The 16531-nt window shown below is 43.9% G+C and overlaps 1 protein-coding gene across 1 annotated transcript in view; it reads right to left on the reverse strand.

The window, feature by feature from the left end:
• Positions 1-6292, reverse strand: part of TMEM128 (transmembrane protein 128) — a 15579-nt gene extending 9287 nt beyond the window's left edge. The window contains exons 1-3 of the mRNA XM_015817656.1: positions 6113-6292; positions 3196-3337; positions 2010-2171 (exon numbers count right to left, since the gene is read on the reverse strand). Of these exons, the coding sequence (XP_015673142.1) occupies positions 2010-2171; positions 3196-3337; positions 6113-6203 (395 nt within the window). The 5' untranslated portion in view covers positions 6204-6292. The remainder of the gene's footprint in view (positions 1-2009; positions 2172-3195; positions 3338-6112) is intronic.
• Between the last annotated feature and the right edge of the window lie 10239 nt (positions 6293-16531).

Raw genomic sequence — 16531 nt, forward strand, 5'->3', positions numbered from 1 at the left:
CAGAGCGGGCCTCCTCAGGGTGCCGTCGGCCAAACAGTGTCGGCTGGCGACCCCCAGGGGGAGGGCCTTCTCTGTGGGAGCCCCCACCCTGTGGAACGAACTCCCCCCAGAGATCCGGATTATTCCGGATCTCCCCTCCTTCCGCCGTGCCCTCAAGACATGGCTTTTCCATCAAGCGGGATTGGCCTAGGGGGGGATTCTATAGGGATTTTAAAGGGATTTTATAATTTTTCTAATACAGGTTAATTAATATATATTTTAATTTGGCTTTTAAATATTTATTGTATAGCTCTGTTTTTATTTACCTGTAAGCCGCCCTGAGTCCCTCGGGAGAAGGGCGGGGTATAAATTAAAGTAATAAATAAATAAATAAATAAATAAATAAATAAAAATCATTCTCAGGAGAAATTTATCTCAATGTGGAGAAGATGGATAGATTATATTCAGAGAAAGTATGAATTGAAAAATTATTATGTAGCTTTTGATTAAAAATTCTGAACAAAAATATGTATATCAAATATTGATATATTTAAAAAAAATTGTATGTATTTTAATGTTATTTTAGAGTCACAGCAAGTTTATACTAGTGTGTAGTAATAATGAGTAGTTTTGAATAGAATTGGATTATTGTGTGTTTATTTCCTAGATTAGCTTTGGGAAGTCCTGGGGGGGGGAGGGGGGAAAGGGGTAGGTTTGTGTTATAGATTTATATGTATGATTTTTTAAGGAGGTGTCCGGTGGTGCCCCAACTGCACAAGACGGGTGGTTGAGTGAGGAAGGGAGGTAGGAAAGAGGGAGGAAGGAGGAGTGGTGGTAGGTTGGGAGGAGGAAGGTGTGGTAAGTGGAAGAGGGTGGTGCGGGAGGGGGACACCGGACACATCCATGAATGTATTGATTAGTGTTATTTCTTTTGGTTGATATTGTGATAAAAGATCTATGTTTTTGTTTTTAAATGAAAAATTAATAAAAAATTATTAAAAAAAAAAAGCTATATGGAATATGGATGACTGCTATGAATATCCATGGATGTCTCATGGACCTGTATAGCTTCCAGATGGCCCCAAGGGAGTCAAGTGTGGAACAAGACTGCTTCTGAACAGCCTCATTCTGCTGACTAAACCGAGCAGGTTCTGAGGAGCCACAAGAAGTGAAACAACAGAAACACCTAGAATAGCAGTAGACAAAGAAAAAATATTCTATGTTCAACCCACTGGAATTAGCTTAATGGTGCAATTTAAAGTGCTGGCTTTAACACATAAAGAGCTTTATGGCTTGCTACTGAGGTACCTCTAGTGCCACAGAGCTGGCCAACCTATTGGGCTATTAGAGAGAAATGCTCCTAGTGCCGTACTGTAGGGAGGTTTGGCCAGGAGGGATAGCTTCTTGATAGCAGCAGTGGTTCTGTGGAATAGCTTCCATGTGGAAATCAGTATGATCCCTTCCTAACTGCATTCAGAAAGTTGCTGAAAACAGCAAGCTCTGGAAAGTAGTGATATTAGATTCATCCCTGGTGTTTTGAGTTACTTTATTCTTAAGTTACATTATTATATTGTTTTGATTTTATGCTGATTTTATTCCTATTGGGGATTTTTAACTGTTTTTTTCTATATTGAGAATTGTTTGATTGCAGTGAGATATAAATATAATAATAAAACGTATTACCATGATGGAAACATATTTTTCTCTATACCAATTTTAATCCCTTTATCTAAGTTACTCACTTAGGAGGCCCCAGTTCATTCTTTAACAAATCTAGAGCTTCATCAGGACCAAAAGCCTCAATAACACATGATGAAGCTAAATAAATGGTTCTGAAACATCCTGAACTAAATTAAACATGTCAAATGTTACACAAGCTTTAAAAATTGCTTCAAGAGAGCTGAAGTTAACATACAGAACAGCATTACAATAAACTGATTTTATTGTCTCCTCTCACAACTGTTTTAACAGTTACCTTTAAGTCAGGTCTCTCCATTAATATCAGTTTGTTCTATGACTGGTCAACTTACCTAACTGCTGCAGCAATAAAGCAAGCAGTTGTGATTGGAACGAGAGTGGGATAGCTAGTTTCATAGTCTGCAATTCCATGATACCATTCGAGGTATATGATGCAGTAAAATGCCACTGACAGACTGACTGCTAATAAACAGCTGCCAAGAACAAACCACCCACTGCAAGACAGAGAAAAGGAGAGCTGAGTAAGTACCACAATAAGCTAGCTGATCTTGTATTAAGCATACATCAATGTTATGAACATTGGCTCAATTAGGAGGCTAATCCAGATCAGGACTGTTCTTACATTAGCTGAGAAAGACACAAGCTTTACCAGGCTTGTGTCTTTATGGTGCTTCAGATTTCAACTAGTTAAGACAGGGGTCTTCAAACTTGACCCTTTTATGACTTGTGGACTTTAACTCCCAGATATTATATACTTTTATTTGTTCTTTAATCCATGTGCTGGTCTTTCTATCTTGTACTGTGATACCAAGCATGTATCTTTTCCATAGCTCTTTGCGCCACTCATAGCTTTTGTATCAATTGTGAGGTTAATGTCCATGTTTTACTGGCATATGTTAGAACAGGTAGCACACACTGATCGAAAACTTTCCTCTTCAGGGGGGATTACACTTAGCTTGCTGAATATCTGCCAACCACGTTTAACATGGCATTCAATTTCCTTTATTATATCACCTTCTACTGAGATCTGTTGACAAGGTATAGATAGTGGTTTATTATGTCTTTCTTTGGTGAATTTATTAAACATGACCTGGCTCTTTTTCAGGTTTATTTTTAAGCCAAGTGTTTCTCCTGATTTCTGCAGCTCTTGTATGTGTCTTTGTAACTCTTCTGGGTTTTGTGAGAAGAGAATATATGTTTTATGTGTTTTATATAACTATGGTTATATCTATATAATAAACAAAATCATTTAAAATAAGTCTTCTTGGCTAGTTTCCTACCCCAACTACTTCAGTTATTATCCTCTATGAAAACTTTGCAATCTAGGTATAGATAGGAATACTGAGTTATCATTCAAATTTTAGAGTAAGAAATTTATTTTCTCAAATGATAACATGCGTAATGTACTGAGGAGTGACGGGACCTACAAATAATTTGAATAATTATTTTTTTCCAAATTAAAATGTAAACTGGTCACATAAAGTAACAACTTTTATTTGTATAGAAACAGATATTTACCTTTCTTTTTGAATAATTTCCTTAACGGTTTTAAAAAATTCAATATAATATGTAATAGCTATCGATGACAATATCCAAAATGCAGAATGAATGTTAAGCCTAGGAAAAGGCTTATCCTTTTTCTCCATGCTTGTACCTGGAACTATAAAAATAAAGCCACTGTTATTCTATAAAATGCAGTAGCTGAAGTCTAATATTAATAAATAAAGCAAAGCACTTTGTCATTTCTTTCTTAGTTACAATTTACTAAACCTGAACAGATTCTTCTCAAGGCTCCATGGCTTTCTTGTATGCCTGTTAGAAAGCATATCCTGTGAGCACGTAGCAGGATTCCAGACGAAGATTCAGCATGGCTGTATCAGGAAGCAGTAGAAACTTGTCTGAAGAAAAGGGATAAAACTACAAAAAGAAACTACTTCCAAAGCCCATCCAACAACCTTTTTCTAACCAACTAATCTGTCAAAATGTTTCTATCAAGAAATTGTCATTATTTCTTGAAAATTAGTAAAAATATAAAATGACAAACAATACTAGTAAACTGTATTTTCAGTTTACAGTTTCATTCCACCAGTTAGTTTCGTTTCTGTGATACAATGTAGTGTGAAAGAAATGCTACTCAATCCTCTTAGACCTCACTAAACATTAAAGTAGCATATCTGTCTACATAAAAGCTATGAGAGCCAATTCAAACCATGAGATCTGCTATCTTACATTTAATCTACATTCCAGCAGTGCATATAAAATTACTAGTGATACAATTCCCGAGATATTTTATCTCGATAACAGTATAATAGAGTTGGAAGGACCTTGGAGGTCTTCTAGTCTAATCCCCTGCTCAACGAGACACACCATTTCAGACAAATAGCTGTTCAATCTCAAACATCTCCAGTGATGGCACACCCACAACTTCTGAAGGTAAGCTGTTCCACTGATTGTTCTCACTGTCAGGAAATTTCTCCTTATTTCCAGGTTGGTTCTCTCCTTGATTAGTTTCCATTCCTGCTTCTTTTCCTACCTTCTCACATGTTTTAGCCTCCAGTCCCCTAATCATCTTCATTGCTCTTCTCTGCATTCTTTCTAGAGTCTTAATATCTTTTTTATATTGTGGCCACCAAAACTGGATGAAATATTCCAAGTTTGGTCTTACCAAGGCAATAAGTCTTATAAAGCGGTACTAACACTTCTCATGGTCTTGGTGCTATCCCTCTGTTAATGCAGCCTAGGACTGCATAGGCTTTTTTAGCAGCTGTAGCAGCACACTGCTAGCTCATACTTAAGTGATTGTCCACTAGGACTTCTATTCTATACCTGTGCATTTGGTTTTTCTTGCCTAAAGAAAACAGAAATAATTTGCCCTAATTCTACAAATTAATGTATTGTTCAGCCATAACAAAACAAAACCAATACTGTACTGTTTGTACAGTAATGTACAATAAAAACATATATTTGATCTGTATAGTAATATATATAATCTGGCCCATCTGATCCTGTCTGGCTGGGTTGGCATATTTTGGGTTTCTTTGCTCATGCTGTTAATGTGTGTGATCAACCCCCCCCCCCTTATTTTCCTTGTTTCTGTCTGGTGTGGGAAGTCAGCCAGCCTCCCTCCCCCAGAGAAAGAAATATTTTTTGGAATATTAAAAGGCAGAATGTATTTCCCCAAAGGATTTTAAAGGCAGAACCGCCCCCCCCTCAAGTCTCCCTGCCCCAAACCAGAAAACAGGTCTGCAGAAATGCAATGTCATAATCTTGTCAGAAAGAGTGGAGTCACGAAGCTGGGAAGATAAAGATCCCTAAAATCAACAATCCCTCACACCAAAAAAATCCAACACTCATCAGTCACAGCCACAGGGAAGCAGGAATATGACTTTTGGGACATAATAGGATTAACCCACTACCATCAGAATACCAGAAAGGCACACTCAGACTCAAGTCAAAGTTCATGCCACAAGAACAACTCCAAACAAAAGCCCAAGAAGATATAAAACCCCACTCCCTACTACATGTGGTCAGTTTTTCCCAGAGCCATCTTTCTGTCTGGCTCGCCTCTTCAATAAACTACAACCTTCTTTCTAACGTAGTCTCCATTTTGTTTATTCCCAGCTTGGACTGGACTCTGATGAAGATTTTTCTTTCAACACTGGATTATCTTTGCCATCTCTGCTTCTTTTTATTAGTGTTATCTGCTCTTTTATGTTCTTTTTTCCACATTTTGTAATTCCAAGAGTTACTGGGAATTGGGCAGTTTATAAATTGAATAAATAAACAAATGTAATTGTTATTTTGATATCAAATTCAACTAAAAGGAGTTAGTGAAGTACAGGAGCCAGCCCTTTCCTGGGGACCTTCAGACAGTCATTTTTGCCAGTCACCTCACGATTGGATTACCATTGCACTTCGCGGCTTGACTACCTCAAACTGCTCTACCACCGCCAGAAGCATGGGGTGGGGAGGGGGAAGCATCAAGTCCGTTGCTTCTCGAGCTGCCAGGAACCTCTTAGGCTCGCTTCCAGGTGCTTGTCATCGCCTGGAAAGCCTTCCGAGACAGGGCCTGGTTCCCTAAGGAAGCTCCTACGTCCAGCCGTCTTCCCTTCCTGGCTCGGTCTACCACGATAGGGAGCGGATGCCCAGCCGATGGCAGAACACGCCTGGAAGCCGCCTGCTATCGATAAGTGGCTTTGGGGTCATCCTAAATTATCGTCCCCAGGTATACTTATCAGCGCCCGAATAGGAACTGCTGCTCGCGCCTCCTATGCAGGCAGGCCGCACTCATCTAGAAACCCTCCGAAAGCCTCCCTGTCAGGGCACTTCCGAGTAGAGCAGGGTAGAAGCTGAGGGGACTCTGCAGCCGCTGCAGAGACGGCGAAGCCCCTGGGTTCGTGCATCCGTCCGCTTCCTCGATTCAGCAAACACCTACCCCCTGTCCTGCTGTCCTGTCCCGGTCCGCGGCTGCTTCCTAGCCCCCGCCGCCGGCGGACCAACACTTCTAATTCGCCGCCGTCCAACATCTAGGAGCCGGAGGAAGGAGGGCGGCGGAAGTGACCTGACCGGAAGCCAAGAGCGCCCCTGTACAGCGCCCATCCCCCTTCTGTCGTTGTGTGGGAATGGGATTGCTCGGAATTGTCAATAAGAAAGGCAGTTCAGACGCGACAGGAGCCGCCCAAGGTGCATCTCTCAGGCCTCGGCCGCTGGCGAATGGACTTCCCGGGGTCCGCCAACAGGCGTCCTTAGGGAAGTAGAGCTGGGGAGCTGATGTATCTCTTTGCGGTGCTAGGAATCCCTATGTTCAGGATATGTTGATAGTTCGTTATTGAATATACTTAAACATTTTAAAGTATTTTATGGTGTATATACTGCATGTTTTGTGCTTTGCGGTGAGCCGTTCGCAAGATAGGGAATGCAGAAAAGCATAAAAACAGACTGTTTTCACACAATCAGCATATAAAATCTCAGTTTTGAAGCAGACATGCTCATTGATCAACATTTTTTCTTTACTAGGGATTACCTTTAAAATGGTGGAGTATATTGAAAAAATCACTGAGGTGATCTATTGAGATTATTTCTCATCCCACAATAGTATAATCTTGTGGGAAGAATCCAGAGAAAGAAATATTTTGGGAAATATTAAAAAGGCAGAATATATTTTCCCAAAGGATTTTAAAGGCAGAAACCAACCCTTCCCCCAAGTCTCTCTGCCCCAAACAGAAAACAGGTGTGCAGATGTCATAATCTTGTCAGAAAGATTGGAGCTAGGAAGCTTGGATTAGAAAGAAAGATCCCTAGAATCAACAATCCCACACACCAAAAACCCAACAGTCATCAGCTACAGCCCCAGGGAATCAGGATATGACCTTTGGGACATAATAGGATTAACCCACCACCATCAGAATACCAGAAAGGCACACTCAGACTCAGGTCAAAGTTCAAAAGGCTGAGCCTACAAAGGGTGCCTTGTGCCATTCTGGAGTGGGTGCCATTTGCATGATCTCTCAGAAGAGAATGATTTTCCAATTCAATCTCCCAGGTTTTCCTTCTGAGAGATCATGAGAATGGTAGCTGTTTTAGAATGGTGCAAGACATCCTCTGTAAAATGCAGAGGCTCTTTCTAAAAGGTGATCTTCAAAAATTGCATTTTGGAAAAAGAGGCAGTTGATGCGCCATGTGGCCTTCCTATACAGCAGCGGTTCTCAACCTATGGGTCGTGACCCCATTTGGGGTCGATCGACCATTTCACGGGGGTCGCCAAGCAAGGCTGTCCGCCATTTTTTTCCCCTTTTCCGGCGGGTGCCTTACCTCCCTTGGGCTGGGCCAGCTGGTGGTCGGCCTGCTCTGTCTCTGCCGCTTGCCAGCTATGCCTCGGCCGGCGCAGGGGGCGGAACCACGCATGTGCGGCGCTCCCGGGCAGGGAAAGTCCTCGACTTACGACCGGTTGGGTAGTCCTTGACTTACGACCAGTTTAGTCCTCGACTTACAACCGGTTTAGTCCTCGACTTACGACCGGTTTAGTCCTCGACTTACGACAGGTTGGGGGTCGTGGCATTAAAAAGGTTGAGAACCACTGCTATACAGAAACTATTTCATGCTGTCCAGGAGCAAGTGCCATTTTATCTCGGAGAATATCTAAAAGAATGTTGGTTCTCATTACTTCTATGCTGGATATATGAAGAACTTTGGATACATTTGCTAGGAATGTGGCTAAAAAGTGCTTATATCCTAGATCAGGGATTTTCAACTGGTGGTATGTGTTAAGTTCTTGGTTTATGTGCGAAAGATGAAGACATATGGTGACTACAACAACTCTTTATTCTCCTTCTCCAACTCCAAGCAAAGAAGCAAAAGGCATGCAGGCCTTTTATAGGGCTTGAAACCCGGACAGAGTGAACCAATAGGAATTCCTCTTCTTTGCACCTTGCGCGTGCGCACAAGGCTGGTGCCGCTCTGTCTGGTCCCGGGCAGCTTTTACAATGCCAGGGACCATTTGCAACCTTTCTGGGTCTGCTGAGTTTCCTCAACAGGCCCAGGACACAACACCCCTCCCCCCTAGATAGAACACACACAATTCCAATTTTCTTTACAATAATAATAAAAGAAAAGAAAATCATATTCTACTCCATACAAACACCCTTCTATAACTAATAGGTTTAACTAACCAACCACTCTCTAATGTGGACTTTGCACGTCTATCTTTTACCCAACATAGGTCCCATCTCCACGACCTAGACCTGTAAGGTCCCTTGTACTGACAGGAACCTCACATAATTGCCTAGATGCTTAGGAGGGGCCTTAGCCCGTTGTGACCTACGCAAGGTTAGGGAGGGGGCCTGGCTTGTCAGCTCACCTGCTTGGCTAGGCAGACCAGGACTTGTACTTAAGGACACCTGGCCTACTGGCCTGTCTGATGGGCTCGCTAGACCAGGACTTTTATGCACAAGTTTTGCAGGTGACCCCTGGTGAGGCGTACTGGCGAAATTGCCAGAGCTCTTTCCAGGCTCCATTAGAGCAGCTGAAATTCCCCAACCTTCTGAATTGGCTGAGGATTCCCCAACTACCCTGGATGGCTCCAGGGAACTTAATCCCTCGAGCCCGTGACCAGTCTCGGACGTGACCTGCGTTGCAGGAGTGCCCCAATAGTTCCAGTCCCCTGTGGCCAAGGTGCCAGAGTCAGGAGCCGCCTCTATGGCAAACTCCTCCTCAGGTGAATCCCTGTTTGGAGCTCTTGCGGATACGCATGGCTCCCTGTTCGGTGCAATAGCTGAACCGTGAGGATGCCCCTGCTCCACCCCTGGGAAATCCCTAGCGTCCTGCGGTAATTCTCAGGAGCAATGAGGCGGGGTCTCCCAATGTTGACCTGAAGTGCGATCTGGCTCCTGGGCCCCCTCCCCCCCGAGAGCGGAGGCAGGGGTAGAAACATCACAGGACAACCGCCAGCGCAGTTGATCGATGTGACGCCTCAGGACGCAGCCATCTCCCAAGGTCACTTCGTATGATAGAGGTCCAGAGATCTTACAGATGACAGCAGGGACCCAAAGGTGTCCAGAACTATAGTTCCTAGCCCAGACCGGATTGCCCACCTGAAGTCTCCTAGGTGCCCACGGCTGTGACACCTGTGAAGCCACCCAGTCTGGGTGCAGTCTATCCAACTTAGTAATGAGGCGGTGACCCCAGCGGAGTTCAGCTGGGCTCTTCCCGGTGGCAGTGCATGGTGTGGTGCGGTGTGCAAGAAGGAAATCTGCTAACCTGTGATGCCAGCTGCCGTATGTTAGTCGTTTGAGTGCGTCTTTGGTGGTGCGCACCATTCTCTCTGCTTGCCCGTTGGTGGAAGGGTGAAAGGGAGCTGACGTTGCATGCCGGATCAGGTTGGCCTGAAGGAAAACCTGGAACTCACAAGATGTAAATTGAGGACCATTATCAGAGACAAGCACATCTGGAAGGCCATGCGTTGCAAAAATTCCTCTTAGCACCTGGATGGTCCTGGCAGTAGTAGTGGAGGAGACAGGTACAACCTCTAGCCACTTGGAATGGCTATCCACAAGGATAAGGAAGAATTGCCCCTGGAAGGGCCCAGCATAATCTAAATGTACCCTTGACCAAGGGGTGTGTGTCTCCTCCCGCCTGTGTACTGGGGCCTGAGGCGTTTCAGGCCGTGATTGTTGGCACACTTGGCACCCGTGCACCTGAAGCTTTGATAGCTTTCTCAAGCCCAGGCCACCAAAGATGGCTGCGCGCAAGCGCTTTCATGCGTACAATTCCTGGATGTCCCTCATGCAGAGAGGACAAGACCCTAGACCGCAGTGAGGTAGGGATAACTACTCTAATCCCCCATAATAGGCACCCATTAAAGGTAGAGAGTGCGTGTCTCCTTTGCCAGAAACTTTGAAATGTCGCATCTGGACATGTGTCAGGCCATCCTGACAATACCCATGTCAGCACGCGTGCAAGCATGTGATCAGTGGCAGTCTCTGCAGCCACGTCCCTAGCATTGAGGGGAGATTCAGGCAACTCTTGAATAGAAAGAATATTAATGGCAGGAGCAGGGTCTGGCTCTACCTGTTTCAGAGCTAATCTGCTTAGGCCATCTGCATGGCCCATCTCTTTTCCAGGTTTGTGAACTAGAGTGTAGTCATATGCTGACAGGAAAATGGACCATCTCAGCATACGAGGAGAAATGATATGTGGTATCTGTTTGTTAGTGGTAAACAAACCCAGCAGAGGCTTATGGTCTGTATAGACCGCGAAGTAGCGGCCATATAAGAAATCATGGAATTTCTTTATGCCAGCTACTATGGCCAAGGCTTCTCTGTCAATCTGGGCATAATTCCGCTCTGCAGATGACAGAGTCCTTGAATAATAGGCCACAGGGACTTGTGTCCCATCAGCCTTCGGATGACTAAGTACTGCTCCAACCCCATAAGGAGATGCATCGCATGCGATGCAAACAGGCAGTTGCTCATTGAAATGCGCTAAAACAGCATTGGAAGTGAGCAAGGCCTTCACCTCATTGAAACTCCTGTCATGGACTTTAGTCCACTGCCATGGAGCTTGCTTGTCTAAGAGCCTGTGTAACGGCTCTGCCACTGCAGCCTTATGTGGGAGAAATGCATGGTAAAAATTTAAGAGCCCCAAGAAGGCTTGCAGCTCACTCTTGGATTTTGGACTTGGGGCCTGCTGAATAGCTTGCAGTTTGTCTTCAGCAGGGTGAATGTCTTGGGCATCAATCCTGAAACCCAAGAAGTCAGTTGAAGTGACTCCTATCTTACATTTATCCTGCTTTAATTTAAGGCCTGCTTTTCGAAAATGAAGCAAGACAGCCCTTAACCTTTCTGCTAAATTTTGAGATGACTCCCCAGCAATGAGGACGTCATCGAAGTAGGGTGTCATGATTCCGTGCCAGCCTGTGTTCCCAACAGCTGAGTCTGAGGAATCTGAGGAGGAGGTGGAGGAGGCATTTGAAGGGCCATCAGGGTCAGAGGGAGGCTCTGATGAAGTACAAGATTCACGGTTTGATGAAGAGCCTGGGCCCTCCAGTTGTGTTCCTGATGAAGCTCAGCTGTGTGAGGAGAATGAGTCAGACTCGGACGACTCACACCTGATGGACATGCTAATTGATGCTTGCACACGCCGGCAATTAGCAAGAGTAAATCAGCAGCAGTCAATGCGACAACTCCAAGGAAAAAGGAGAAGGCACTGAGAGGCAATGCCTTGGGACTGCTGTATAAAAAGAGGAGGTGTGGGTGGTGCTGGTTGCTGAAGGCAACCATTTGCAAAATACTTCCTGGGATCCTGTTCTGTTTGTCTTGCCTGTGACTACTCTTCTGTTGCTTCGTGTTTCATGTTGACTATTTCCTCCATTTGGATGGTGTTTTGCTGCTTTTGGTTTATGGACTATTTGGCAGGTTTGTCACCCATATTAAAAGGGGTTTGTTTTGTTTAAGTCTCCAGCCTATTTTATCAACAGGGGTTTGGTCCTTGTGCCTTTAACAAGGACGGCTATAGGCTGGGATAGAACATAGGGACAGACCCCAGGAATACCTCGAAGTGTGCGCTCCATGACATTTTGGAATATGCCAGGGGCTACATTTACCCCAAATTGCAGTCTTTTGACCTTGAAGGCCCCCCTGTGTGTTATAATCGTCTGGGCCTCTGCAGATGCCTCATCAACAGGTAGCTGTTGATAGGCCTGTGCCAGATCAAGTTTCGCAAAAATGCACCCCCCTTTGAGGGATGCTAGAATGTGGCTCATAACAGGCACTGGATATGCGTGCTGTTGCAATGCTTTATTCAGTGTGCACTTATAGTCTGCACATATACAGACTTCCCCATTAGCCTTTAGAGGCGTTACTATGGGGGTTTCCCATGGACTAGAGTCCACAGGTTCTAAGATGCCCTGCTGGAGCAATTTGTCCAGCTCAGCATCTATCTTACTTTTGAGGGCAAAAGGCACCCTTCTAGGCTTGACCCTGATGGGCGTGATAGTTGGGTCTAACTGTAGTGCAGTGGGAGGCCCCTCGTAGGATCCTAGCTCTAAACTAAACACATCAGCAAACTCCTTGCAAACCTCTGCAAGGCCCAACGTTTGCAAGTTGTGCAGCCCAGTTACTTGGATTCCCAGAGCCTCGAACCAATCAAGTCCAATAAGACTCGTACATTCACCCCCAACTACCACCACATCCAGGAACCCCTCAAAATCCCTTCGCTGGACTTTGAGTGTGGCCTCTCCCTTTACACTGACTTTAGAATTCTGAAAATCAGTAAGTATTAGATTTGATGGCCTGAGTTTAACTCGAAGGCCACTACTGCTGCAAATCCTTTTAAAGGTGTCAAGAGAAATGATTGATAGAGCAGACCCTGTGTCCAGCTCCATCAATAAGGGAACCCCTTGCAACTTCACGTCAATGCGAAGTTTTTTCTTCTTTTTTTTAAACAAGTGTTATTGTTTTTTTCATTTTACAAACAAGTGCTTAAGAAACAACGTGGTGGCAGGGCAGTCAATTGTCCACAAAACAAAGTCATATTCATAAAGTTCAAATTAAGTCATTAAAAACCTCCTCTTTTTTCCCCTCTAATGACATATTCAAATTGATATATTACGATACAACTAAATCAATCATAGCAATCCTCAATAATCTTTCGTCTAAATAGATCTACAAATCCAAATCCTGTATTGAGTTTACCTATTTCACTTACTATGTTCCATATTTCTAATCTAAATACCTAGTTAACACTTCGGAGGTCTCCCCATAACCTTTTTCCTTAACATATTCAATAAGCATTTATTATATCATTTCATCCTTTTTTCTTATTCCTCTTCCATTACAAGTAACTATCAATTGTAATAAGAAAAGAAAATATTAATTCAAATCAGAAAGGGAAAAAAAAGAAGAGAAAAAAACAAAAAGAAAAACAAAGACAAGACAAAAAGAAAGAAAAGAGAAAAAATACCTTTCTATTTCTATTATTCTTTAATTAGATTGTTAGTTAGGGAGTTATAGATATAGTTTAAAGAAATTGCAGGAGGGTTTTAATGACATAGGTTTCGTATAATTATGTATCTGTTTTGTTCAATAATAATTCAAGTTTGGAATTAATCAAAAATAACAATCTAATCTCTTATTTAACTGTTTTAAGCCATAAATCAATCCATATCTGATAAGCCTTTTAGACACATTACCTAAAACCTTAAGTCACATCCTTAAATCTTATTATAGCTTTCCTTTTATGCCAAACCGGTTTCCATAACAAGGCCACTATATCAATGAACAAGTCACTCTTTATGCCTTGTAGAATCCTTTGAATCAACCCGAGACGTCCTCTTTTCTGTTGTAGAGGCCTAGCTCCTTTGTAGGTAGTCCCTTGTTTTGAAAAGTCAAATCTCCACATTTGAAACTGTTGAATAGCCGACTCAGTTATATCCAACTTTGTAGATGATAGTTGTTTATCCAGGCTACCATAGTTCTCAGCTCGTATTTGTCTGTCCATTTCTATTGGCTTTAAGGATGTAAGTGAATTACTTACAATCCTTTTTGGTTCCTCAGAGATCTCATCCGTACGCATATAATGTAGAATAAAGTCTTCTTTACCTTTAGTTAGTCCCGCTTCTGTTATTTTTTGGTCTCTAGAAAGCTCAGATAAGGTCTGGGAGTCAATTTGTTGATTCAAGGCAGAATTTCTGTTTTTTATTTCCATAGTAAATTCTTTTATTTGCAAATGTATTTCATCAGTAGCTTCGTAAAGTTTTTCCAGTATACGTTTATAGTCAAGTTGAACCAAGGGTTGCTCCATTTCAGAAATGATTAGAAACAGTCTGTATCATTTAGTAGAGGCTATGTAGAAAATATTTAATCAATATCCACCCCCACCAGTACAGCTGTTAATTTTCTTTGTATTTTTCCTTTGTGGTAATCTAAAAGTCAAAGTCAATCTGAGTCACCAGAAAAAGGGGGAAAGCTGCAATTTTAGCTTTTTCCACAAGGTGTCCTCAGCACAATATAAAATCCTCTCCCACAAACCAAAAATCTCACAAACAAGATCAGGAGACACAGAGGGGAAAAAAGCAACTCAAATCCATCAGCAGATTCAATATTAAAAAGTTTTCCAAGACCCCAAAGTGAAAAATAAAAATAAAAATAGAGGTAAAAAAAAAAAGTCACTTTAAATTAATTCAATCCATAAGCTTCTTTTTCCCACACTCACCAACGCCACCTTCTCAGAGCAGGGAAGTAATTTCAAGGGTGCTTTTTACAGGCACAAAAAATAAGGAAAAATCAAGAGAGGGAAGGTAAAAAGCCTCACCCGGCTCAGCCACGGTGGTTCCTGTGCTTAGATGTTCTTCTGACTTCTGGTTTCAGCGGCTAGGTGAACGGCCATTTTACTGGCCGTTCTTTCCACCGTCGGCCCAAAGGAGCAAATCTCGGTCCCTGGAAGAAGCCGCCGCTCTCCCAAGGACAACGAGGACCTTCTCACCAGTAGCCGCTCCTCCAAGGCGGCTTTTCAACCCAATTAAGGGGTCTACCGGCAGCGGAGAATCAGCTGGTGAGGAGAGCAGTCTCCTCACGCAGCTGCGAGCGCCGCCATCCGGAACCGGAAGTCAATGCGAAGTTTTTTCTTAAGGGGCTTGTGTGTCCCTGTCCTCAGAATACTCCTGCGCAATGCACAGAAACCCACCCTGTGTTGGCTGGGGACCTGGTACCTTTCTGAAGCAATTCTTTCTGAGGTTGGACCTTCTGGCAACCCAAACAGATGGAGGCAATGTGGCCTTACCTGCCACACGCCCTGCAAATGGCAGAGCGAAACCTGCAGTCAGCTCACTTGTGGCGTCCTCCACACCCGAAGCACTGAAGAGATGCTGGGGCCTTGTCCGGACCCCCCTTCTGCCTCCTCTCAGCTGGCTGGTGAAGTCTGTCCACCTCCTCTTCAGGATCCGCTTCTGATTCTTCTCGAGCGTCCTCTTGATGGACGGTAGCTGTGGCTGGAGGGTTCCTGGCGAGCTGCAAAGCCTTCACAGCACCGCCTGCTGCTTCTTCAGCTGCCACCTCTCTTAATGCGTCTTGGAACGAGACCTCTTCTTTTGCAAAGATCTTTTGTTGGAGGTCTCTACTTCTTAAGCCACACATGAAGCAATCGTGCAGCCTCTCTTCCAGATCCTTGAACTCACAAGGCCTGGCCGCTTGTCTTAAGGCAGCAATAAAGTCCACAGCAGATTCACCCGGCCTCTGGTCTCTCTGCTCGAACGCGTGCCTCCAAGCAATGACAGATAACTTCGGCTGGAAGTGTTCCTTCAACATCTTCTTCAAGTCAGCGTATGTTACTGACTCCAGAAGTGCAGGGGCCACCAGATTTTCTGCAATGTCAAAAGCTTCCTGTCCACTGGCACACAGAAGAGTTGCTGCCTTCAGGCCGTCTTCTCTTATCTGATTTACTCTAAAGTAGTTCTCCGCCCATGCTACGTAGGAATTCCATCTCTCTGGGTGGAAGACATCAAAATCAGTCAAGCGGCCGATCTTCGACATCGTAAACTTTACAACCTTCACTAATTGCCTCTGCAAGCTGATGTTTGGGAAAGGGTCCTTTTGCTGAGCTCACCTTCAGCGACGCTGTACTGGCAGACTGAGTCGCGAATGCAGACACCGTCTTCCCAATCGTCAGGACTTCCTGGGTAAGTCTTTAATTTTTTTTATTGCTTGCAGGGATCCCACCCTCGTTGCCAGTATTGTGTTTTCGGTTCGTTGGCAATTGATGAAGACACATGGTGAAAACAACAAGCTCTTTATTTCTCTTTCCTACAACCAAGCAAGCAGCAAAAGGCACGCAGGCCTTTTATAGGGCCAGAAACCCAGACAGTGTGAACCAATAGGAATTGAGCATTTTCGTGCCTTGCGCATGCGCGCAAAGCTGGCGCCACCCTGTCTGGTCCCGGGCAGCTTTTGGAATGCCTGGGACCATTTGCAACATTCTGAGCCTGCTTTCAGCTCTTGCAGACTCAGGACACAACACTGGACATGCTGCAATGGTCATAAGTGTGAAAAATGGTCATATGTCATTTCAGTGCAATTGCAACTTTCAACAGGTTTTTTGGGGTTTTTTTGGTCATCAAGTTTTTGATACCTTGCTAGATGGTACTCAAATATTGCCATATCCTGGTGTTGGGAGGAATCCCCCGTTCGGCTCTTCCAGCCGGGTTTCTCCTGTCAGCGTAGTGCCGAAGAAAAATAGATCGTGAAGCCAGCTACCGGAAAGAGAGGTTTATTCACGAGGATCAAGTTGAGTGACAATTCAGCAAGAATCCCCGGCTAGCTAGACAGAATGGTCTCAAAACAGGGGTTTTTATACCCTTTTGTGG

The sequence above is a fragment of the Protobothrops mucrosquamatus genome, unplaced genomic scaffold (assembly GCF_001527695.2).
Source record: "Protobothrops mucrosquamatus isolate PMUCROS unplaced genomic scaffold, P.Mucros_1.0 scaffold618, whole genome shotgun sequence".
Classification (NCBI taxonomy): domain Eukaryota; kingdom Metazoa; phylum Chordata; class Lepidosauria; order Squamata; family Viperidae; genus Protobothrops; species Protobothrops mucrosquamatus.